The 27,748-nt window shown below is 33.1% G+C and overlaps 1 protein-coding gene across 5 annotated transcripts in view; it reads left to right on the forward strand.

Moving 5' to 3' along the window:
* f (espin protein forked) overlaps positions 1–27,748 on the forward strand; it is a 490,027-nt gene that overhangs the window by 430,793 nt on the left and 31,486 nt on the right. For 4 of the 5 annotated variants that reach the window (XM_081736896.1, XM_081736899.1, XM_081736898.1 and 1 more), the window contains 2 exons: positions 13,871–14,479; positions 21,367–21,447. In XM_081736896.1, coding sequence (XP_081593022.1) covers positions 13,871–14,479; positions 21,367–21,447 — 690 coding nt within the window. The remainder of the gene's footprint in view (positions 1–13,870; positions 14,480–21,366; positions 21,448–27,748) is intronic. The other variant, XM_081736897.1, reaches the window with a different exon arrangement.

Raw genomic sequence — 27,748 nt, forward strand, 5'->3', positions numbered from 1 at the left:
TATCTGTAAAATACAACTTTAGAATAAAAGAACTGCGGCCTTTCATTAACTTACAATGGTCAACCGTGTCCTTAAGTCTCGCAACCATATTTTAACTCAATTCCCGACATTATGCAATGATTTTCGACAAACATGTAGGGAAGGAAACAAACAAAATTCTACGTTAGAAAATGTATTCACTTATGATTAAAAATAGAAAATAAAGTAAAAAAAATAAAAAATGCTTTTCTTGGAATAACACATTAAAAAAATATGCTTTGTGTAAAGAAATTAAAAAATCAAAAGAAACAAATCATACTTAAAAGTAATAATAATAAAAATGATAGTTTTCAAGAAAATTACTTTTGAAAAATTTTTCTATTTATGGATGACTGAAAAGAAAAAGTATGGGGAGCGCTCTTATGTGCAATCAAATTATAAATTATTCAATTCTCGTGTATTATTAAATGTAAGTATACCTTCATTTATATCAATAATAAAACATTATGTCATATTTAATATTTACATTATATTATAATATGTATTAAGTCAGATTTAAAGAATTTATCAAATGATTGTTTATGAAAGTGCTTCCTAAACTTTTCTTTATGTTCATGTGTAAATGTATTTTCTTTAAAGTTATTTTCTTAAAAACATTTTTTTTACTTTTTAGTACTTCTATTTTCTTTGGTTAATTTTTTAAATAAAAGAAATCATATTTTTAATATTTTATTTTCTTAAAAACAAGATTGTAACTACATTTTAGCATTGTAATATTTTTTAAATAATTTTAACAATAGCTTGGGGGAAGAAGGAAACGGGAACCACCTTTACTTCCCTTCCCACAAGATTTATTTATTTTTATTGGAAGTAAATCAATCAGTGAAAGAAAACAATATAAACATCTTGAAAAGTAAGTCATTTAATATTTACAACATGTTATTAAATGAACTAATAGATGTTTTCCTAACTGTTCATGCTTTGTAGAAATTTGAATGTTCAAGAATTATGACGTCGTGAAGTGTGTATCCTAATTTCTAGTCTACAAGGAAAGATCAGGAAGCATTTATTAATACCTTCAGATACTATCTAGTTCACTTTTTTCAGTATTTGATATTATTTATTGTTTTCAAGATTATTCTCTAAAGCTTTAAAAGAAAAGTGATTGATGCTTGAACTGATTAATTGGCTTTTTTAAAAAAGTAAAAACTTTACGTACAGTATCAAATAATCTAACTGTTATTTAGATGTAAATGGTTGTATCCTAAGACCTTCCCAACAATTCAGGTTTTTCGATCCAAAGATATATAGTAACTTTTAAATAACATTTATTATGCACAATTCTCTGAAATAAAAAAAGATATCAGTGTTTTATAATTTTGATGAGATGTAATCACACGTATAAGAATTTACATGCATGCGTTAAGTATAACGGTTTCAGATGATGTATTGATAGGAATGCCAGTAGTGTTTAGATTAAATTTATTCTTATTGGTTTAGATGTAGGTTAGATGATTTGTTACCAGTATTTACACGTAATTATATTCTTAAGAGATAGGTGAAACGTTTAGAAATGTTTATGTATTAAATATTTAGAAGGATTAATTTACTTCGCAATACAAAATAATACGTTTTTAGCTCTAATCCATTCCATTTTTTTTAAATTTTGCACAAGAATTATTATTATCGGATAAACAAATGTTACGATAATGATAATAATAATGCCGTACATCCAACATGTTTTTATGTGTTTTGTCAGTTATGGTATTGCTTGTGTGATTGATGTTAATGATTTCTCCCCACGGTCTTTGACAGATGATTAACTACGTCTGTAATGATAAAAGTGCATAAACCGTTGCTAATAATTACACTGCGCACAGTATTCAGAAGCTAGCCTGAAAGTATGTACACGCTATAATTAAAGATCGACCTTTTACCATAGTTCTTAAGTCTTTTCATAAGTAGATACATTAATCTCTGTAGGCAGATTTTCTCTTAGGAGTTCAAAATTCATTTGGAGAGAGGGGTACAGATTGCACTTTGAGTGTGTTCTAGTTTTAAAACTTTAGTTACAACTTAACGAGGATTTCCATTTGCGGGTCTATACAAAGGACAATTCAAATGATAAATGTACAAATATTAAAGTATTATCTATAATGAACTGGTCTATTTAGTTTAATGTTCAGCTAGAAGTTTAAAAGAAAAGTATGGGAAAAAGATGATGGTTGTGATGAAAGAGCTTGTGAAATGAAGATTTGTGAAAAGAAGCAGAAAAACTTATGAAAAGAGTCACAGATCGCATGCATACATAATCTATGATAAAACTAAGGTCTCTTCGAATCAAGCGTGAGCATTATATCATTGAGTCACCATGTCTTTTTGAATATAGAATTGTAATATTCAAATGATACCAGGTAAACTCTTAAATGTTGTTACGGTATTACCTGTAGGAGTTAGGTAGGTTGTTACGGTACGTCAGTAATTCGATTTATTACACGACATATGCCGTGAAAGACTTGTGCATATGGTCAAGAAAAATGAAAACCTTGAGATTTTTCTTTCTTTGAATATGATTGTACATAGTACGTTTCTGCGTTACAATTCGTTAGGAAAATGTACTGTTGTCAAATTATATCGTATTTTTGAATAGCACTGTCAAGTGATTTGTATTAAACTAACGTTAAAATATCTCATTTTTTGTAAATGTGTCCAGTGAACATTCTAAACCTTCCTCCTCATTTCCGTTCACAAAGAAACGCGCCGTTATTAGTAAAAGATATGACTACTTAATATGTATTTCAAATAAAGTAATGTTGCCAAAGTAACTACCGTGATACCTTCCGCCAAAAGATCACAAGAAGAATTGTTATATATGGATGACAGAAAATATTACTGTTTACTTCAATAGCTCTTATTCTATCCAGAATACATTTTTTCAAAGTATTATCATCATGATAATAGCGTTGTAATGTTTCTTTATTATGGAATATTATATACGTGTTTCTTTTGATTATGTGCATTCAATATCCTGTAATTTACGTAATAAAAAATCAAAGTCCCTATCCCAATCTCTTTGTTCCGATTTGTATGAAAGTTTTAAGAAACGTTGAACAGGATTTGAAGATAATATGTAAACAATTATGATTATACGTATCGTATATATGATACGAGCAGTATAGCATAAAGAGTTAACATTTCGTTATGGTCACGCTATTTGGTGGATGTCATCACGCAGTAGAATATGATTTCCCAGAATGCAATAAGCACAAAGCAAATTCGAAATAATGAGTTTTGTGATAAAAATCAACTTGCGAATGACGTCAATATTTTATCACCTTTTAGCGTGATACAAAATTCAGCCATCTGTGTTAATTTCTTGCAGAATTTACCAAGTATTTCCAACATTATTGCTTCTCGTAATGAAAGCAATTAATGATAAATGTAACACATACATCGTGTACGTATTACATGATTTGTGTCTCGTGATAATGTGTGTTACGTTAGTATCAATAGCTATAATTTCGGATAAAAAATATTTGAGAAATATTTGCTTGCTTGTTTTATAATATATTGATGTCCCTTTGCAACATGGTTTTAAGTTATTTGAGGGGATAAGGTGACTCAGTAGTTGTATGTTCATCTCTGGTGCAAAAACCACATAATTCGATCCCAAACCATGTAAGTTGGCGGTGGACAATATCGTGTTCGCAGGTTCTCTCGAGGTTCTCTCTTTTCTCTTACATTCTAATTTCATCGATTCGTTTGTAATCATGCATAAATCACCGTGAATTAAAGATTTAATTTCGTTCTTTTCAGTTATGAGACGTAAATCTGCACTTCAATTTATAATGAGATATACATGTCTTTCCACTGGAATCGAACCACGATATTCAGCGCAAAAAGCAAAAAGCTAGCCACAAAAGAGCTCTTTTTATTCGTTGAAACAATGTATGAAATATATTCGTTATTCTATTGATATTTGGAAGTCTATAAATGTATGATAGAATCTCTTGTAATAAATATTTATCTTGAAATCATTCGTTGGTTGGACTAAAGTTTAGCGTCCCTTTCAGCACCGAGGCTGTATAAGACGTGGACTTACAGCTTAACGTGAAATCCGAACTACATAAATTCCCACTGGGAATCAAACTCTGGTCTTCTCGCCGAACACGAGTACGCTAACCATACAACCAAGAAAGTTATGAAAATATTTGTGTATTGTGTGGTATTACATGAAAATATATCAAACCTTCCGATTTTGTCTGGATATTTCTTTCCTTTGACTCGTTTATGTTCTAAATCAGAGCAATAACATGTTTTGATTTGTTACAAATAAACATTTTACGTATCGTATTCTTTTTTAGCAAATACAAACATTAAAAATAACAGTGTTATAAAGAGTGTTCATTTATTCTATCTTATCAGTGACGTAATTAGATTTTTTTGTTACTTATTTAACCGTATTACCTCTACTATAGGCATTAAGTCAGCAGGTTCCACTGTCTTGATTTTAATACGTAAAAATACATCTCCTTACATTATACGAATTAATTTGAACTGATTCTTTCTCTCATAAATAACTAACTGTACATGTCACATTCCAAACTACCAAAATCATTAGTCATCAATGCTAATCCATATGATCATATTATGTAGCAGGAAAAAAGTCTAAAGTGTTATATTAAAAAGACAGTTAATTGCATTTTCCTTGTATGCGATACCACACATTTAATCTAATCTCATCTTTTCTGTAGATTATTGCATGTAAAATGTTTCATTCATAAATCAGATTTTATCATTAAGACATATTGAATTAGTTTTCAATCATTAAAAGAAACATGTTTAAAATTAGAATTTTTCGGAAAACTTCTTTAAATAACTATAGATATTAGTTTTTCACTAGTTACTTTTAAATGTTTAGTAAGTTCATGCCTAGATATTAGGCATATCCTAAATTGTGTTACTTGACTATTCTCCTTCTGACTAAATTTTTCGCACTCTATGACTTTGTTGTGAAAACTTTTTACAATGATGACAGCTTTATCTCAGAAACATTTGAGAAATGACGTAGAATTTTAAATAAAAACATGATAATATGTGGTTTTCTGAATATTTATAAGATAAGAAAATGTTTATTTGAAGTTTAACTTGGAAAGAAATAATAATGTACAACCAAGAGTAATTTTTGAAAATAATCTCTCTCTATAGATAATTTTTTGGCATGCAGCTTTATTTTTTATGTACATGGGTACAGCAGGACAGAATATCTTATAAAGATATTGAAATTTGAAATCGAACCGTCAGAAGAACTTAATAGTTTCATCTTTGGAATATCCCCTCAATTTCGATCAAGTTCTAAGTTTTCATATCTGTTAATTTCAGCTTAACTCATTACTTGTATGCTTTACTATAATTTTATCATTGTTTCAAGTCTTCTATGATTATTGAAATTCACTGATTCGAGAACGTACATGTGGGTTTGTAAGAGACAAGGTGGGGCGCTCGCATTCCCCCCCCCCCCAAGAGGAAATCGTACTTGGGAATATCGAAAGCCCAATAGAAGTTTTACATTAGTTATAGCAAAATTTGAAACTATATTTGAAACCTCGCTTATATTTGCCCCCCTTGCAAATCACAACATGGGCGCCCTTGGTAAAAGACATCATGTGTATGGCTTTTTTTCGGAGTTCTCCCATTTGGTAGCTCATTTTTATTCCACCAAATCGTCCTTAATCACTCACCTTCATTAATCATCCTTCAGCCCACAATGCATTTTCATGGAACGTAAAACTGAAAGTAGTATTTCATTTACGATACTTGATTTTCTCTATGTAAAAACACAAATGAAAAAGTTTATTTCTTTTCAATTTAATTCATTTCAGCCAAAATTATTTATCCCTCAATAATCTTAGCAATATTTCTTTGTAGTTACTAGTCACATTTTGCCATTCAGTTCTTTGTGAATAATTACAGCCTTAGAGATCTCGAAGATTACATTACAAAAACACTATACCTAAAACCTAGCGCGTGTAAGTGCCACTGTTGAAAGGCTCTACATATTTATATTAGAATACTTTTGCGGATAAATGCTTCCGAGTAAATACAATAATTCAATATGTTGTTCATTGACTTTTTCTTAGAAATTTAAAGAATACCTTATGCAAAAGAGAAAATCTTAATGCCTATGGTTGATCATACAATTAACATATTTGCTGTGTGTTTTTGTTCCTAGTTAGAGATCTTAATTTGTTAATGCCATTATAGCGGCTCAACGCAAGCGGAAATCCTTGCGTGGTATCGTTTACCGTACACACAAAAATATTTTGTAGACCATTCACTGCAATATTGTTTCACTTGAGCAGCCCACTTCAGCGTTTAATTGAAACATTCCGTGATAGCGTGCATCGACCGATAAAAACAATAATGTTACCGTTGTACTACCTGGTATCACTTACAGTGTGCTGAAGTGTTTCATCGTACCAGTTTCAATCGTACTTTTGTGCTGTGAGAAATATATTAACTATTCTCTTTTTTGTGAGGTGTTATTGGATGTGTGTGTGTTTTGTGCGCTTACTAAACAAAACTATTATGTTTTCATAATGATTAACTCCAAAACTGCGTGTAGAAACTTCTTTATTTGCTTCGGTGTGTAGCTAATATATGGTAGTTCTTAACGTCAAGCATGTGCTTGTGGCGAAATTTCCTTGCGGGAACCCTTTCTAGTTTTTGTAATATAGGTAGTAATAGCAAGGATACGTCCCGCATTAACTTTGTAACATGCACTGATTCAACTTATATTTGATAGAATCAATTGCGTGATATTCTTAAATGTTACTTTTTTTTTACAAACATTGTCTTTTTTCAATCGGTAATGAGTTGTATTGATAGTTAGATTTTTAAAAAATACAATTCTTCTTTCATATCTATAGTATTCTCATATCAGTTTTCGTCATTGGATTATGTGTAACTTGTGTCTCCAGTCACTTCTTATCTGTGAGATAGTAACACTGGATGATGCCTATTTCGTTCTTCTTTTGTATGTTATTATCATCATTATATTTGGTAAGTGCTTGTTCATAGGCGTGATGAACATTTGTCTATTTTCTTTTTCCTGTTTTCCTTCCTTTTTCTGTATTTTTCTTTTTCTTTCTTTTTTCTTATTGTTGCATGTCTGTCACATAATACCTATATTCTAGCCTCATTTTCCTATCTCTTACAATGCTTCCAACCTTACACTTTTTTCCTAATGTAAAACTAAATTCAGTATCCAGTATGTCATTTAAAAATGAAAAAAAAAAAGCCGACTGATTTTGTGTATATTTAAGCTAAATTTGTTTGCTTTTTTTTTTTTTTTTTTTTTTGTAATTAAACATATACGTCTGTAGAATATTTGTAATTCAAGATTTAAAACTAGTAGGTTAGATTAAAGAAGTAAATTACGTTAGCAAATAAGTTAGATTAGTTATTTCAATAAGCGAAGAACTAAAATAGAATTACATGCATTTTTTTTATTGGCTGTCCTTAATTTGAAAGCGAGAACACATATTATATACGATTACTATATGTATGTTTCTATAAACAATTGTTTAACTTACGTTCGTTGTAGTTTAGTGTCCCTTTCAGCATTGAGGCTATGTGAGACGTGGACCTATAGCTTTACGTGGGATCCGATCTACATGTTCTTCCGCTAGGAATCGAACCCGGGTATCCCACACCGGAGAGTACGCTAAGCATATAGACCCGGAAAAGCTCTATTTGTTTCATCCTCATTTGTATTGTCCTACAAATGGATAGAGAGACTAGAAATGAAACAAGAGAATTGCTCTTTTAGGTGTGAATTGACACAGGTCTACCGATTATTTTAAGGTAACATGTTTTCATTTATGACAACTTCACCAGTTATGTAACATATTTTCCAAACCTGACTTATTATCTACTTTTGTGAGTAATGGTAGATAGTCAGTGAAAGCAATATAATAGTATTACTTTATACAACGTTCGTCCTCTGATTTTTCATAATTGAGTAAACAAACATCTGTTAACAAGTAACCAAAATCAATTCCTGTCAATCTAGTTAAAAATCCGTCATGGAATTTCGTTCGTCCGTGTGGCCAGAAAAATCAAAAAATCAAAACCTTGTGACAGTACGAAATACGGGTGCCCGACAGTCACAAAGTCATACGAACTGCGCCCCAATACTTCTGACTTATAAGAAAGGACCTGGGATCAGTTTTTTTAGTGTATTCAATAACGTTTTTGACGATACTATCTGACTTACTTCTTTAAAATTCAGATGTTAGTACAGACCTTTAATAACAATTAACCATATTGTAAGATTTTTTTATTGTAAAGTTTTACACTATAGCAGCAAACCTATGGGTGTATTTTTTGTGTATCGGAGTTTATAAGATTAAATATCTTTTCATTGTCATATTTTACACACATTGTAGTTCTTCTAATTGTATGTTGCTTCGGATTTTATTGTACTTAATATAGTGTCGCATATTGTATATATGGTTATTGACCAAACAGAAATTCAAAAGGAATATATGAACTATGAAATGTTTTTGTTCTTTTATATTAACCAGGAAAAAAGAATGAGTTATGACGTAAATTGATATCCAATATATTCATTTTCTTAAGAGTAATCATTTCAAATTGTTGACATTATCAAAATTTTAATAAATACAGTAATAGTCATATTATTCCATGAATGTACTCTTAGGTTTCAGATTGATAAGAATCTAGACGCAAATTCGATAACGTTCTGAATGAACTGACTCAATACATCGCCTGGTATCTATTTAACTATATTATCGTATGTGTGACTTTTGTCAATCACAGTTCGTTACAATCAGTAACCACAGTCATGTCTCAGTAAGCAGCTCCGACACACGATTTCTTGGTTCTTAGCTTTGTTTAGTTTTACTTTAGGTAAGCACATCTATCATATTTAGTATTGTTAAAGTAATTTCATCAATGATTAATATTCCTTAGACACGTCGAACCTTACGTTGGATATATATATATATATATATATATATATATATATATATATATATATATATATATATATATATTCAAGTTTTGATCAGTTGGAAGAATGTGCACACATTCATATATTATCATTTTATCCCATGTAAATGAATTGAAATAAAATTACTAAGTTTTACGTCCCACTGTTATTCCTGTTAGGCTAAAGAGACGGTGATTAAGAGAAGTGAATGAAATGGTGGAATGAAGAAAGTGGGAGGAAACGGGAGAACCCCGAAAAGACCCACGTACACGGTGATTGTTCACCACAAAGCTTACTTGGCGTGAGCTGGGATCGAACCAAGGATCCCATGCACCAGACGTGAACACTCTACCACTGAGCCACCGCGGTCCTTATCCTATGTAAAATACGATCAAATAACATAAATGTCCATGTAAATCATTTTAAAATATTATTTATACCTTTTGCAGGTAACTAATATAGTTAGATCTTATGTGCTGAAACAGCCTAATTTCTTAATTGCGTATTATTAATATTTCTTTATATTTATGATGGTTAGTTAGACTGAAAATTAGTGAACTATGACCAATTATATTTTTCTTTTCTTTAACATATTAGAGAACATATCATGACAGATGCCAATTAGCACTTTCATAAATAGGACTTTATATATATAAAAATAACAGTACGATTAATTTATTTGTAGTCTCTACAATTAAATAATTTATATTCTGGTGCAAATAGAATATTTAGATCATTATCTAAGATATGATTCTAATAAGCACGTTTCCAGCTGATGTCCCAAAGCACATCATAAACTTTTTTTTTATATAGTTACAAGAATTAGTTTGTGGAATAGAAGACTCAAAGATAGAAATAGTTTGTAGTTACGGAAATAATACATCTCACCATAAGCACGGTTAAAATGCACTGTATATCTCTATATATCAAAAAGATCGTGACTGACTGATCAACGTTCAGGCCAAACTGCTTAAGCTAGAAACTTGGAATGTTGGACAATATACAGAATTTGTGACGTAAGGTACCACCAAAGAAAGATTCTCGGATATTCGATACTGAAAGGGAGGGCAATGGGTTTGCAAATATTATAATCTCGAAATCCCTTAAGATTAAAGACACGCCATTTAGGAAACTATTCAGACTTTTGATTTAAAATAATTAAACTCGTGTTTCACATGACTTTTTATATCTGTTGAGAATAAAAGAAAAAAGCAATGGAGTGGTACACTAAGATGGCCTTTGATCCTAATTTAGATATATTGCTGTAAATGTTACCTCTGCTATTCTGCTTGATAAAAGTTTGTTTAATATACAGTTTTATCTTGAACATTATGTCCAAAGAAGTTTCTATCCCATTCACCATAATGCAGTTGTGTGAGGCCACTAAACAAATAAAGCAGGGCTAAAATGGTCAATTTATTTCTCTTTTTTTGAATGAAGAAATTATCGTGTTGATTAGAATATTCTTGTCCAAATTTCAACTATGAAAATGTTAAGGAAGGGCTTAATTTCATGATCTAAAAAATGTTTCTTTACTACATTCCATCATATTATATCCTGATTATTTACCAATTCTAATTTTGAACCTTCGCTTTTCACACTTTTTCGTGTGCATCCCACCGTATCACATCATACTGAAGTATTGTAGAGCGTTAAGTTCTCTTCTTAATACCATGTATGTATATATAGGGTACGTGTTAAAATAAAACCAATATATTTTCCATTATCTAATATTTTCTCTTTAATTTTAAAAGTGCCGTATATTTTCGGGCCAATATTGTGTAGTGAAAAAGGGTAGAGTGAGACGTTAAATATTAGGATTATAGATATTGAGAATACATGAATAGTCTAATTATATCTTTATTATATACAGAATTTACACGCACACGTCAATTCTCATAATATTCCTCCGATAGAAGGCGTTGTGACTTTGTACAGTGACATCAAAAGTCTTCATCGATTATCAAGATTGATAATGTCCTTTTAAGTCGAAGCATAAATCAGTAAAAATATGTCCCACATTACATATATGGACATCACAGTAGTCACGTAGGAAAAAAGTATACCTATTTAAAAAAAAAAGAAAAAATGCAATTTTAAATTTAACGTTTCACGTTTAAGCTTTTTTAAGTTAAAAGAGACGGATAATTAATGAAAATGAATATGAAGGATTTGCTGGAATGTGGGAGGAAACAGAAGAACTTCGAGAAAACACAAACTCATGTAGCCTGGGATCGAAATCAGGGACCCAGAGACAAGTTCTCTACCTCTGAGCCTCCATGCTTGCCAGCATACTTATACTGTAAATATATATTGGGAGATTCTAAGCTCACTGATACAGAGCTCACTTTTGGTGCGGAAGATCACTGTCTCGTTTCTATGTCATGTGATGGTGTTCCAGTGAGGGTTTCCTTTCTATATCGTGTCCCAGAAGTTTTCCGAGTTTTTTCCCTTTACTATGATATTTATTTCATGCTCATTTACTTTTGCATGTAGCCATATCGTGTGTTCTTATTGAACTAAAGAATTTATCATATTTTCATACATTTTGTTTTGTTAATAAATTTGGAACATCCTCATCAGCATTATATCCATGTGCACAATTTAAGAAAATTTCTCATAATGTGATTTTCCGCTAATATCTTCGTTTTGAAGTTAAGAATTATACTTGTTTTTATTCTCCGTACATTAGTCACAATCCTCTTTCTCTTTTACCTTCTGCCATACTTCTCTTATCTTTCCGACCATAAAATTTATTCTCAAATAAAGTCTTAAGTAGTTTATTTAATCATCTTTTTGATTACAATTCTTTTTATTAGTTCGTTATTTAAAAAAAAAAACTCAAATCTTGCAACTTCATTATCACGCAATCCTATACTAACTAGAGTCGTGAAATTTTGAATAGATACGTAAGTCTGATCGATAACAATGCAATATGTTCACATAATTTTCGTGGTAGCTTATTGTTTTACTAATCTCTAATATGTATCCTGTTTTGTTATGCAACCAGGATTGCTCTACAGTTGGGATGTACAGTATAATATCCAGGATATCTTCCTAAGTAGTTTTGTTCCACATTGTGAAACTCCGAATGGCTTTAAGAATGTGAAAACATAACAAATAGTAAAATATAAAAATATTCTTTTTTAAAAATAATATCTAAGCAATGTTTTATAAAGTGCACAGGAAAAAGAGAAAATAATTTGTTGGTAAGATAAAGGACAAAGGGTATAAAACCGTTGGGCACGATTGATTGTAATGAAGTGTAGCGAACCATTTAGAACAGCCAATGCTTTTATTGTTTTAACTCCATTACTTTATTTTACCTTACCTATATATATTATTGTTATAATTTTTAAAATTATATTATTCACAGTACTGACTGTCTCTCCATTTAGTTCCTATCAGGCAAATTTCCTCCATTCTTATCTAAACTATCATTTCGAATATTTAATTATGATTCCCTCCATTATAATGTCCTAGAGAAGCAAAATTTAGCATTTTCCAGATAAAGATCGTAAGTGTCAGTAAATTACAAACCACGAGACTCAAATTAATAAATTTGTTTCAGAGTTAGATTAAGGATTAGATTTTTTTTTCTTTCGGCATCTATGGCCGGGTTAACTTATCAATTATGAGGGATGACGTCTTTCGTCGATCACACTGGCCGAGAAGTTGGAGAGGAAGAAAGGTACCATCCCGGCATTTGCCTAGTGTGAATGAGGAAAACCTTGTTCAGTATCCCGGGAATCGAACCCGGGACGGTTAGCGACTACGCTACGCGGGGCCACGTTTCAAAATAAGAGAACGCATCTATGGCATGAGTATATATTTTTTCTGCCTATATGTGTATATGGTATATCATAATGAAATTTGGTGGTGTTGTAATGCTCTAAGTGTGTACAACTGTATAGGTTTTTAGATGCTACGATTACATCATAAGTAATGACATACAATAAAATTATGCAAAGTATATTCATATTTAGTATATGCTGCCTGTCAAGATGGTTTGCATGTGACCAAGATGTTATGCAACCCGAGAGACAATTATGAATATCTGGTTGTATAGTATCAGGCGTTAAATTAACTGTATATAAGTCAATGTTTATTTCTTAAATTCGTATAGGTCTATGTGAACGACAGTCTAGATAAGTACTTACTTGTTATTAATTTTACTTTTAGTTAAGGGATTCAGTAGGCCTAATTGGATGCATTTATTTAAAAAAAAAATCTAAATCAAGAAAAAATACGTATTTTCCCTCTCATTCTAAGTTATTTATCCTAATATCGCCTGTAGATAAACCAAATAGTTAATAAAACTACAAGCAGAAAAATTCTCCAGCTGAAAACTTTCTAAATTACATGTAGTGTATAGGTATGTTCCAGCAGGGATTTAGAGCACGTGTGGATTAGCGTGTAAATATCTTTGGCAGCTGCACAATCTTGTGACGAAAAGACCGTATCGCAGTGAGCTTTTGCTTTTTTTCTCTCTCTTTCTCTCTTTTTTATAATTTCCAGTACGTATTGTGCTTGTAAGGAGAGGCTTTTGGCAGCAAAGATAGGGGAAAGGAAAAAAAATGGAAATTCCAAGTGGCAGTCTGTGCATGGAAGTGAGCTTGACCTTGTCCGATTGTGACCTAGTTAGGAAGTAGCCCGCGATACAGCTTTACTTCTTTCTGTTGTTTCTTCTTGGCGTAACGAGCTCACTCAGTACGAGTCTCACCCCTTTTACTCCTTCTCCTCCCCCTCTCTCTCGTTGTATTATTCCATCTTTGTGTGTATGTGTATAGCTTGCAAGTGAGTTGGAAAACCTAACCGCTTTCTTCCCCGTGTGAGTGCGTCTAGTCAGTTATAATTGTGTCTTTTGTTCCGTAGGTTACGGCAAAAAGCTGTGCCCGAGTCGTCCCACATCGCTTGCTGTGGATGCGCAGCAACAACAGTACTGCAGGTCATCTGTAGATGGGGACACCGGCGCCTCCGAGGACCGGCACCCCCACCTTGTCAACAAGCAAATGGTGCTCCCGTTTATTCCTCCCAAATTCCCATCGACCCCCGGTGACTCCGATGCTCTCATTAAGCCCTCCGAGTACCTGAGGAGCTTGAGCAAGTGCAGCGCTCACGGTGGGAATAAGTTTGGAACTATATCCAGCACTACGAGCAGTGTCAGCAGTGTAGATGGAAACCGAGTGGATTCAGATCTGGTAAACGGTCATTCCATCTCGCCGGACAGCGGAGTGGACAGTGGCGCAACGAGCGCATCTTCTCCGGGTCCTCCACCTCCACCTTTGCCAGCCATACCTGAACAGGACAGTGGAAAGGACCTTGCACCTCATCTACCACTGGCACCAGCACCTTCCCTTGCAAACCCTCCCACAGGACAACCGCTAGCAGCTATCAGCATTCAAGACCTACACAGTGTACAGTTAAGAAGAACGGATAAACTCACCAAGTCATTATCGTTGACGAAGCCCATCATGTCGCCAGGTAAGCAATTATTCTTTTCCATATTTCACAGCATGTTGTTGTATATATATTATAACGTGCTTTATGCCTTTGTGAATTTTGTGCGGCCTTGCTTCAAAAAAAATCTTGCCTGCCGATTTTTCTTTCTAAGGGCCATATCTTCTCAAATGTATCTAGTAAATTATAATACGATGATCAAAGAAAATATTTAGTTTCGTCTACAGATAAGATCGCATGGCCTTTTAAAGAAATGTCGGTGGGAGGAATTTTGACTATTCATGTAGCAGCTCGGTTCGTGAGAATACACTGGATTTATTCAAGAACTTGTGCTAAGTGAACATAAATATCAATAAATTCCGTGTTTGAATACTGAAAAAGAATAAGCGAAATCCAAGCTTATTCACCTATTCATTACATGTTCAAATAATGCAGAAGTGATTAACATTATACGAGTGCATTGAATGTGGAAGAAATTAAAATTACATGCCAGTATTCAAAGGATTCCTATACATTGTAAAGCTTCCCAAAATCTGCATAGGGCTGCCCTCTTCTAAAGTGCAAAACTGGTTAACTTGTAGAAGCGGGAACTTCTATGACAAATTATTGCTAGTACTAAAGCATAGTTTTTCTCCCAATTAGTGTATCATTCTTCAAACCAGAAAGTATTGTAATATTATAATTAACCATTACATTTAGTGGATGATAACGATGTATATTTTACCTGCAAGCTTCTGAACCGAAAATATTTGCATGTTGGAATATTCTATAAAAGTTTTTTTTCTCTTATATGTTGTATTAAAATGGACATTTTATATTAAACGGAGACTATAGTTTTACTTACGATATGTACACTCATGTCCAAAATGATTGTCGCATATCTATAACTGTCTTCTTGTAAAAATTTAATTTGATAATGATTTTGCAAGCTACTTTTAATACTGATACTATGTGTATAATCGGGAAATGTATATTTGTGGTAAATTTCATAGGAAAATAATTATAAATACGAAAATTAGAATGAGTAAAACAAAATGTTGCTAAATGGACAAGAAAGTTTTATTTTCGCTTTATTGTTCTTATTTACTGCTTTTTTGACATGATATTTTCCACATACATGTCTTTGCCGATTATACACATACTAACATTATAAGAAATACCGGGCGAATTCGTTATCAAATTATATTCCTACAACAACATATTTATAGACATGCGACAATAATTTTGGACATGAGTGCACTTCTTTTTCTTTCTTTCTTTTTTTAAAAAAATACGGAGGATGAAACTTATGATCACACATACAGAAAATGTGCATCCTAGTCATCTGGTTAATTGGAATCTACTGTTTCAAAAGTTTCGTAAGAACATAATGATCATTTCGCGATGAGTCGGTCACTATATCAAGGGAGCATACGTACAATTGAAGTGCTGAGTTCTCTTCTGTCTAAGTGATAGTGTTCTAGCCTTTAGAGCGTGAGATCTAAGTTGGATCTCGATTTGAGTACGTATGTATAAATCGTATCCATTGTTACGCTATAGGTTCAAGTCTTATATAGTCTCAGTGCTGAGAAACGAAGTCATCTCCAAATTAAAAGTGTACTGATACATATCGTAACATAAATGAATATATAAACTATTTAATTCTAACTGTCTCTTGGATATCCACGTTGAAAACTTAGGATTATGATCGTATCCACGAAAGAATCAAATACAAGTATATAGTTTAACTTCATGCATTTATATCCTGTTGATAAAGTGATACGACAGAAATAATGCACTTTCTTGCACAACAAAGCGTGTCCCTGGAATCGAATTTGTCCTTTGTACCGAAGATAAGCTCTCTATAATTGATTCACAGTTATTCTCCCCATATTCGCGGCATGAAATGTTTACCAGTTTCGATTCTCAGTGGAAGAACATTAAAATTTGAATGCATTACGGTTGTTCGGATTCCACCTTAAACTGCAGGTCCAATATCCTTGATACTGAATAGAGACGCTATGCTTCAACAAAAACAAAAACAATCATTTCCGAACAACAGTGCAGTTCTTGTTAATATACGTAGTCGTTAAAAGTTCATTTCAATCCTAATAATCTACGTTATGTTGCACTTAATTCTTAACAACAGTATATTTATAAATGAACATTAATATTACTCTGCTACTCAGTGGTACAACCGAGGGTGCCTGTTTCGAACCCCAGCCACTCGAGTTTATCCGACATTTTGTCTGTAGATTTTCACGGCAGTTCTTCTGTCTCCTCCCATATTCTCATTCCACCAGTAATTTCATAATCATTAACTTTAATTGATCACCATCTCCTTTATCTTAAAACGTTGGACGTAATCCTTTCTAAGTCTTTAACCCGTATTACAGTGATAATTGCAGGTAATACAAAAAAAAAAAATGTTAGTAATATAGCATTCTTCTTCATCACCGAGGCTATATGAAACAGGATGTACCGTCCATTACTCAGGATTATATTCAAAGCTAAGTACCCTCCCCCCCCCCACACACACACAGGGAATTGAACCTGGAATGACACGAACGGCAGATCTTCTCTCTCTCTCTTTATATATATATATATATATATATATATATATATACATGCATTAAGCAGTTGGCAACGAATAAGCACAAAGTTGTTTCGGGGAAATTCCAATGAGTAATGCCAATAATACTGAAAGAGATAAACCAAGTTCATTACAGTTCAGTCCATGAAGATAGGTTTCCATAATGAAATTTTCATTATATGTATTAATTTAAATTTTCTTATTGTTCTGTGAGTATTCTTTTTAAATAGTCTATCCCACAATGTTATTTTGTAATTACACCATGTATGTCAGTTGGTTAACGGTGTTTAATACCTGCGCCATCTTTAGTTTCTTTTTAATCCATTGATTTATGTTCAGAATAATTTTTTCTTTCAAATAATTGAAATTCTAGCGGTTTTAATTTTAACGATTTCTTCGTCTGTTTAAATGTCCTTTACTTCGTGAAAACTATTAAATAAAGTTTTGATTAAAAATTTTAATATTATTTAACCCTTAACGGTTCACTACTTTTTCTGTCTGCTTCCGCCACTGCTTGCAAAACAACATATCCACAGGCTGCTTCCCGCGTAAAATTCACCAGTGCTGTCACCAGGGGGCAATAGCTGCCCTACCATCGCCAGGGCCGTCATGGTTCTAGACATTTCTTAAATGTATGCAAACAATATTTCAGCGCCCCCGTCTAAATGATAATAAAAGAGTAGAAAGTTGTAATGGACAAAAATTGTTCAAATGATTATTACAATTGTAAATTTCTTCAGTACCTGTAATCTCCATATGAATATTAAACCGCTGTTCCATTATTGGAACATGGTTTTGGAACAATATATCAAAGTGAGTTATTTGTGCTGGCGCGGTTGGGCTTTTCGAGACAAGTGGTCTGACAACTGTCAATCATCCTTTGTGGGAGTTCAGTAGTGCAAGTGCCGTTTGACTAAAGTGTACGAATATGTCACTTGAAACAATTTTTCTGCACGAACAAAAAGTTGGTCGCAAATGGGTTAACGAAAAATTTGCGAAATTATAACTAATTGACTGTGAATAAATACTGGAGAAAGTTTCAATTGTAATAATTAATAGCATTTGTTTTATTAAATAATCACAAGACACAACTAACGTAAGATATATATACACAAGATGTATTTTGACGAGCAGAATTGAAACATAAAAGTCGAAACGGAATAAAACTCATGAGCTTCAAGTTTAACATTAACACAGGTTTGGTTTTGACAAAGAGATATGTTCTTATGCTTCATCGAAAGCATATTTACGTAGTATTTTCGAGTGATACGACATAGTATAGTAATTAGCTTAATTTCATGTTTTCTTTGTCACTGAAAAGTTCCTGTTTTAAAGACACTTTTCTGGCTTCCAATTTGGCAAAATCTCTTATTATTACATCCGTATTTATTTCATTGAGTACCGGTATGTCATTTTCAATGGTCATCAAAGCTGGTCCATTTAATCGTTCTTGAAATATAGTTAACCTAAAATAATCCTTTATTAAGTTTAGCTGAACTTGTTTAAATTACAACAAATGACAAAATAGTGTGCTTTAATCGATATAGTGTCTTCGATCCAGAGGCGGAATTTCAAAATCAGATTCCCTCGCAAAACATTCTTAATTCGCCCCCATAAAAATTCTTTTCAGGATCCCTTAAGCCTAAAAAACGATATTGAGTTCTTTCATATCTCATTTCAACATAGACATTCGAATTCAGGCAATGAGGAACAAATGTAAACAGAAGTAGTGGCGAACTCAAGATTTCTCTTTTGGGTACGAAGAGTTTTCAGAGTACCCTACAAAATGCAAATAATTTTGTGTATTTGCCCCCCTGAAATTGTGCTAATTTTCTTTCAAATTAAAAGTTCTAGGGGATCCACTCTCTAGGATCATCTCCGTCGGTGCATCCCTGAAAACAAGTAACTAATTATCAAAACCATACTTTGCATTAGGACTATTACCAAATGTTTAAAAATATCGCTCCGTCTGAATTTAATACCAGATAATGAAGTGCTACTGATTGTTACACTGTTATAATGCAACGAGGATATGTATACGCTGCTGTGAGTTCGGGGGGGGGGGGGGGAGAAGTGTTACTCATAATCCTAATGACCTTTTGATTATAATCAATTACAGTTACCTTTTCAAGTTATAGCCTAGCTATATGCATATACTGTGTGAAAACTAATTATATTCAAACAAATTTTGAAATACATTAAATTTAACTCAGACCCGTAATTGAAGAGACCGTACCTATTCCATTTTACTTTAACAATTACATTTCTGTAATCAAGTAAAATAAACTTACAGTTACAAAAATTTGTCGAGTTGCATATGCTTCGTTAACAGTAACTGGTATTGACAACTCCCCCACCTCAACATTTGCATGATTATCAGTTTCGAAATTTTGTCCGGAAGCTGAAGGCACTTTATTAGAGCCTTCGCTTACCTCTTATATTTCAAGTTTCATAGCTTTGTATTCCGATAAAATAGTCCACTCTTTTTTATCGTCGGCCATTATTATTACATGAAAAACAAAGTGTTATTGAATGGAGAAAACACACATCATTATAAATAAAGAAAACGACTTAAGATAGCAATAAGATGTTGACGAATGACAAATGGACTAATAGACAAAGTGATCATTAAACAGTCGGCAGCGATTGTGAGCCAGTGCTATTGGGAACTTAGCGTATGGCTATTCGAGAATGCATTTTTGATGCGTTGAGTTGAGTTGATTTTAGTTTAGCGTCCCTTTCAGCAGCGAGGCTATATGAGACGTGGACCTACTGATTAACGTGGAATCCGAACCACATGAGCTCCCGCCGGGAATCGAACCCGGGTCTCCTACGCCAGAGGCGCGTACGCTAACCACTTAGCCACGAAGAAGCTCGCATTTTTGATGCGTTACCCCATCAGCAAACGCGACCAAGGTGGCTACTTCATAATTTTACTTTCGCCAGTTATAAATCATACTGCGAGCTACTCACGGTTTTTAGGCTTTTTTTTTTTTTTTTTGCCAGATCCAGGTCTATAATAGCAGAGTTCCAATACTCTGCACAAAGCATCTTCCAAGCAGCTGTTTCTTGGTAGTCTTTCCTTTAGACATCTTTTAAATAGCAGGTGGTCTATTGTTTTGAAACGCACCAAATACGCTCGAGCTGACGTTTTCTCTGCTTTTTTTATTGCTTTCACGTTTGCAGCGCATTGTCATTAGCCATTCACATTTAAATACATGGTCAGCCTATTCCAAGCGTACGCACGAGCAATAAAAACGCTTTGCGAACGCTTCAAATAGCCGCCTACTTAAGTTAAAATTTAATCAGAAATGATCAAAAGTTCTATTTTTACCTCCCGTCTTTTCTTAGTATTCGCCGTCCTCCCTGGACCAATGGACATTGGACAACAAAAGTCTAGTCGCTTGAATTTTGATAATGTGTATTTCATTTGCGCTGATGATTCTCAACCGTAAACTATGGTCTTTGAATCGAAGCATTATTGCGAGGACACTGTTTATGAAAGGCGGAGCACCCTTGAAGACATTTCTTTCTACTGTAATAATGCCACCAAATCCATAAGCAACACGTGCAGTTGATTTCCTTTTGTTTGTTGATCCATTTCCATTTCAAAGGCATATTTGGCAAACAGTTGATTTCCTTTTGTTTGTTGATCCATTTCCATTTCAAAGGCATATTTGGCAAACAGTTGATTTCCTTTTGTTTGTTGATCCATTTCCATTTCAAAGGCATATTTGGCAAACAGGTGATTTCCTTTTGTTTGTTGATCCATTTCCATTTCAAAGGCATATTTGGCAATCTAGCAAGGTTGCGGAAGGGTTGTTGGGAGAGTAATGAAGGGTGTTACATTTGTATGTTGTGCATATGGTAGGATTGTGGAAAGAATGCCGCCGTCTTTAGTCGTACTGCCGTAGTACTTAATATCTATTTAAAAGCTACATTTCCCTATATTTTATCTCATTTTCTTAAAATCTCACTTTTTCCCTCCTCTTTAAAAAGTTCTTCCTAAATCTCCCTGCGCCGCGGAAAATTTTCCTCAACTTGTGAGTAAGACATTGGCGTCAATTAATGTACACATTCATTTTAATTTTAAAGGGGATCGTGTGCTCGCCGAGGGCGTCATCCCTCATGTACGTGACGGGCTAAATGGCCTTAGATGCTGACAGCCCAGAAATCTTTATTCCTAATGCCACTAATGCAAAGGTTCAATTTTATTGTCCTTTTGATGTATTTTATCTGTATCTCAGTCTGTACAATATTTATTTGAAGCTATTTAGGAAATTTTTCATCTTAACATTTTCTCTAATAAATATTCATAAAACACAAAATTCCTTTTCAGGTTTGGCGCCCTCTTCACCTGGCGCCTCCTGCGAACGCGTAGTTCGCAGGATTCAAGATCCGGACCTGAGCATCGCTGAAAGTATGTACACAAATAACCAAAACAAACAATATCTGAAAATAATACTCTTTCAAACGCAATAGGCAAGATCAAAAAAATGTGTAGCCAAATGGTAACGGAAACTCGTTAAGGGTTTTAATAAGCAAAATTTCATTTTTAAGTAATATTAAACTAATTGATCCCCCTAACTCTTTGTCTCGCTGTACGCCACAGGTTACAATCGTGCTTAATTAAAAGCCTTAATTGGTTACATTTAACTTTTTTTTTCTTTTTTTAGTTTGCCGAACTATGTTCTGTTTCACAAATATTAATGTTCAAATCTAATCATGGTCGGCTTGCTAATGCTAGTATCCTGCATGTGAATTGACAGTAAAAATATTGCACTCTTTTAAAGGTAAACGGTTACAACTGTCTGTAGTTTTTTTATATACTGTGCTTATGTTTCTTAATTAATAAATTAGATTGCGAAATAAAAGTAAGGTTAGGGATGGTGAAAGAAATCTTTAGGAGGAAGAAAAGTCTGTTTTGCAGGATCTTGAATAAAGAGTTGAGAAAAAGACTCATAAAATGATTCATGTGGAGTTTTGTAGTTTATGGAGCAGAAACATGGAAATCACACAAAAATGATTAAAAACGACTGGAAGCTTTTGAAATGTGGGTGTGGGGAAAAATAGAGAGAATTAGTTTAGTCGAGCGGTAAACAAATGAGAGAGTGTTAGAAATAGTGGGGGAGAAAAGAATATTTTTAGATATTATTCAGAAGAGAAATTGGTTGGGACATTGGCTAAGAAGAAATTGTCACTTCCGGTGTCAGGAAAGAGAGGGTGGAGCGAAGTAGTCTACAATTAATGGACGATATCAAAATAGAAAAGTCGTACGTGAAGACGAAGCGGTTAGGTGAAGACCGTGGAGCATGGAAGCTTCTCAGTCCTCACAAATGACCTGCCAATAATGGCAATATAAGTATAATGATTATACTTGATCTTTCGATGAGATAGGTGCTGAACACTTTTCTTTTTCTTTCTTCAAAAGGAGCTAAAATTACCACTCAAACATCAAATGACTGTTATCTGGGTAATTAGATATATTATATGCTAACAGTGTCTTGGCAACATTTTTTTTTTTACTCAATTTCAGACCAAAATTTATTTTGAACACATACAGTAGTGTACGCAGAATTTCATCAAGAGAGGGTTCAGGTACTCAATTACAAAATGGTTGAAAGTTCTAGAATTACTTCTTGCCCCACTCATGCCGTTAAAAGCCAAAACCCGTTCTTATTCATATTTTCTGACTTCTTAGTACTGGCCAGTACTTTAAAAATGTTTCTTTTGTACTGCACTATAGGTTTTAAAAAAATATTACAGAGAAAGTGTCTCCAAGAACAAAAAATATTGTAAATTTTAAGATAAATTTTAAATGTTTAACTTAATTGTAGGAAAAATTAAATGATATACACTGCATATATATATATATATATATATATATATATATATATATATATATATATATATATATATATATAATTTTGACGTAAAACGTAAAGCCTAATTCTTAAAAAGTTAAACTTCGTTTTTCACAGTTCATTGATAAATGATTACATAAATGTGCCATACAGGCATAAAAGATCCAAAACTTACAATTTTTAGTTTTTTTTTAAAAAAAAAAAAAAAAGAAGAAAAGAAAAGTCCCTAGTAGATCATTATTTCTTCTTGGCAAAGTTACGTGTTTATGAAGATGTTGCAAGTAAAAAAAATATTCCAATTTTTATTACAGTTTTTTTTTTTTTTTTTTTTTGACATTTTATTACATATTGTTCACCTTGTAGTCATTCTACAAAGATGAGACATAGCGTATTTGAAAGATGATGAAATGGCCTATCCGACGTATGCAATATATGGTAATGACATCTTTGGAAGAGAAGTTATAGAAGGATATTTGAGAATCAATGTTGCCAACCAATTTCTTTAAATAACCTTCACTTTCCCAAATTTCCCTCAATAACTTTTCTTCCACTACGGCCACATGTTGCATATCGTTGGAAAGGCCATTTCATAACCTTTCAAATACGCTATGGCTTACCTCTGTAGAGTAACCACAGGATGAGCAATGTGCAACATAATGTCAAAAATAGTTCACAACCTGTAGTTCTTAAACTGTTAAGATTTGGACCCATGTTTATATGGACGTTTTTGCTTAGAATCATCCATACTACCATTTTACGAAGTATTGCTCCTTCCTCCTGGGACACCCTGTATATTAATATAGCAAATGCTTATTTTCATATCTTGCTCAATTAAGGGTTAAACCCCCGAACATTCTCTTCGCGTACGCCTGTAAACAAACATATTCTGTGGGAACTAGATAAATCATAACAAACAATATCCAACTAAAAGGCGGCAAAAGCGCAAGAAATGAGTTTTCTATGTAGGATGTTGAAGTTGGTAATTAGCTTAATTATCCACGTAATGATGGAACCATTTTGCTAATGACGAATTAAGTCTTCAATTATTTTTGCAACACATTAATATGGTTTAAAGAGAGTCTGGAGATTTTTGTAGTAGATGTCTTAAAAATTTAAGAAACTTCACACTTTCGATATGGCTAATTGAACATAAATTTATTTATAATTATACTTTTACGAAAAAAAAACTGTAAGATAAAACTCATGATACAGTACTCAAATAGTAGAAAACTTATACGAAAGTGAGTTGTTTTCTTATGCTGTTTATTCTCAGCAAAATATGGGTCTTTTTGCAAAAATACTACTGCTGTAACATTCTCTATATTTTTAATTGGAGGACAGAATTATTCAATTTGCGTTCGGCTCTCTTTGCTGACATCTATGCTTGTGAAAGTTAGATTTTTTGAAGGGAGTATGGACCATCAACTTTTATGTACTCATGCTTACACATTTGACATCCTGAATTATAAATAATTCACAATATTTAATACATTACATTTTAGAAGTTATTTTGTTTACTATTTTGCAAATTTTATTAATGGAATAAGTTTTGTAGTAGAGGTGCTTAATGAAGTATATCTTAAAAGATGAATGAATAGTTGAAAGTAGAAGATGTTTAAGCCTTTAGATTTGTCGAGCAGAAACTCATTAAGTTTCACTTCAGCATCCTGAGAATTATAATACGCGTTAATCTCAACAGTACTGTGGGTAGTCCAGGGTCGTAACTTGTGGGGGGAGGGGCAACTGCCATTCCAGGGAAGCTTCCTGCCGTTGGAGGGTATCCACTTAAAGACAAAATTTGCTTATTCCATATACGATACGAACATGAAATTATAAATGAAGCATCAAACAGGTTCACTACATTACATAAACAAAACAGCACACAAAAGGTAAATAAAACAAAATTGAGTCGTGGCTCAATTTCAGTAAAAAAAAAATGTCTACTATTAAGGGTCCTAGAAATAATATTTATTCTTATGGCTTTGAGATTTGTCAATATCGTCGCCTTAATTAATTTGTCATGTATGGGAGGGGCCCGGGGGCGAAACTAACGATCCTACAGACCTCACATGCGGGAGGGCACACAGGCTCCGAGGGACCCATAAAAAGTAAGAGAAAGATGGAAAGAGGGGGGCACAAGAATTAGAAAAACAACTTTTCTAAGAGGCCCAAATACACGTTAATGCTTGCCTCCCCCCGAAAAAATCTAAGTTACGGCGCTGGAGTGGTCTATGAATTAAGGATGATGTTCATAATTACTCCCGTAGCAATACATGGGAAACCGATTTTCGAATGTCAATATCTTGAGATCAACTGAATTAGATCACTTCTATCAACTTTTAACTCTGTACATTCTGGCCAAAATTTATGGAGATCCATCAAGTAATTCTCAAGAGTTTGTCCATTCCGCATGGACTACATGGGCACGGACTCCACGGAGTAAATATATAAAGGAGTTTCTATATATATAAATATATAAGATAAGAGTTTCTATATTTTTGCTATTAAACCACGTCATCGTTCTTTCTGTTTTAAATGTTAAAAGCTCAAATTTAACTTCGGTTTGTAATTACCACGGTACTTAATTTAAAATGTGTGCCTCCTCTACAGTGCGAGCAATACAGGCCATAGAACCCATGAGTTTATCCAATAGAAATGATCTGAAATTTTAATTACATTTTAACTGGCATACCGTGTTTATTACCTTTTTTTTGTAAAAATTCAATACGTCTTTATTTTTGCCATTATTTATATTCGTGCAATATTAATTTACGTCCTCGTATCTTTTTTTTAAGAAACAACAAAATCAAATACGATATAGTAATTACATATATTTTCCATTAATAAATAACAATTTCGAATACATCGATCAAGGAAATGTTCACCGAATTTGAAAAAAAAAGTGATTTGTTGTTTTGCGTTATGTCATATGAAATGCGTTGATTTTAAATTATGAACGCATTAGTTGACAATACAGTAGACAACAGTAATGAACAAAAAAAAAACTTTTGTGATATTATTGTGAAAAAAAATGTAGAATAATAATAAGAGAATTTCGAATTTCATTCTAACGTCCCTTTCAGCAGTGAGGCTATATGAAACGTTGACCTACGACTTAACGTGGGATTCGAATCACATGAGCTCCAGCTGGGAATCAAACCTTGTCTCCCACGCAAAAGACGTGTACGCTAACCGCTAGGCCAAGATGGAGCTCGAAATAATAAAAGAGTTCGTGAACCACATTGTTCAGCATTTTTTATGTTTCCGTAGATTTGTACATTTGGTATTGACCAGCTTAATAACGTAAGTAACGGTTGTTAAGGGTCTCCACCAACCTCACCAACAAGACTTTTATATTATTAATAGCAAACGTGTCCGTTGTTTGCACGAACGGAACAACAATAAGCAACCTGCATCATGGCAGAGTAGTTCGAGTTGTCTAACTTGAAGGGGACTTCTCAAATCTGAAATACTCTATACTTCTTGAACTTCCAGAACTCAATCCCCCTCCTAGAATCGAAAATTAAATAAGTGGCTTCGTACACGATTAGATCTAATGAAAACCTAGGTATCTGTGTGCAAAATTTGGTTGCTGTAGGTAACTTCTTCCCATTCGAAAATCTGATGACAGATAGACACACATACGTTCCAGGGCTCGAAAAATCCCCGGTGCCAGGTCGTCATTGTGACTTTAGAAATACGAGTCTGGTGCCTAGCTCATTTAATACCAAACCATGTGAAGGTCTATATATCAAAATTTGATTTACTTCAACATCTAGTTTTGAGAACTGGAGCCTGGCCTAGAAGAACAGTTTTCGAGCACTGTAACAACAAAAAGCAATATGAACATTTTTGAAAGTTAGTGTGGTCGGTGACATCATAAATTGCTTTTATGAACAGATTTCTGGTCAATAAGACAAGACCACAAAATGTTTCTTCGTTTATCTAATAGTTTTGTATGCACAATACACCTGACATTTTAAATTTTTGTTCTTGGTGTTTTTTTCAAGTTACAGTGATTTTTTAAAAACTAGTGTGTTGCTTAATTATAACCACAGTATTACGTGCTGTGCTGACAATAAAAATTGATGCATTTTATAAAATAATATCAGTTTAAAAATAGTTACATTAGTGTGCAATTCTTCCTATATTATATATATATAACATGTGTATGTGTTTTTTCTCTGTAGTCCTATTTACACATAGAGCATATACTACCACAACTAAGTGCAAGTTGCTTAAAATTGACCCTCATCCAAAAATCTCGTCTCGTAGAAGGATAAACAATTTTTTGCTTTATTTCGAAGTTGTGCAGCCCACTCCTTCCTGCTAAAGAAAGAAAGAAACAGCTTGAACCAGGTTTCATCTCTGCTCAAATATGACAAGTATTATTCTTTCATCTCACCAAGAAAGTTCTCATCCGCGTCCGTGTACAAAATATTATTCTTGCTGGTCTGTTACATCACAAAATTAAGGTGGGTGTAAATGGACAAGCTTTGCCGATAGATGTCACTACAGTCTTCGTATCTCTCCTATGTAGTTTTTACCTTAAACGAAAATTCACGATTTCGCTTACAAGTTTCAGTCTAGAGACTTCAAAATTTTTAGAGAAGGAACTTCATAACCTATCGAAGGCAACAATCCGTGCCGATTTTTTATTTAGAATTTTCTTCATTCTTGAAACAGTTATATTGTTAAAGCTTTGAATATTCATTTCAACAATCAAGCTATTGCAACAATGAAGAAAATTCTAAATAAAAAATTGTTGCCTTCGATAGGCTTATGAACTTCCTTCTCTAAAAATTTGAAGTCTCTAGGTTGAAATTTGTAAGGGAAATCGTGAATTTTCGTGAAAGG

The sequence above is a fragment of the Thermobia domestica genome, chromosome 13 (assembly GCF_964235325.1).
Source record: "Thermobia domestica chromosome 13, izTheDome1.hap1.1, whole genome shotgun sequence".
Classification (NCBI taxonomy): Eukaryota; Metazoa; Arthropoda; class Insecta; order Zygentoma; family Lepismatidae; genus Thermobia; species Thermobia domestica.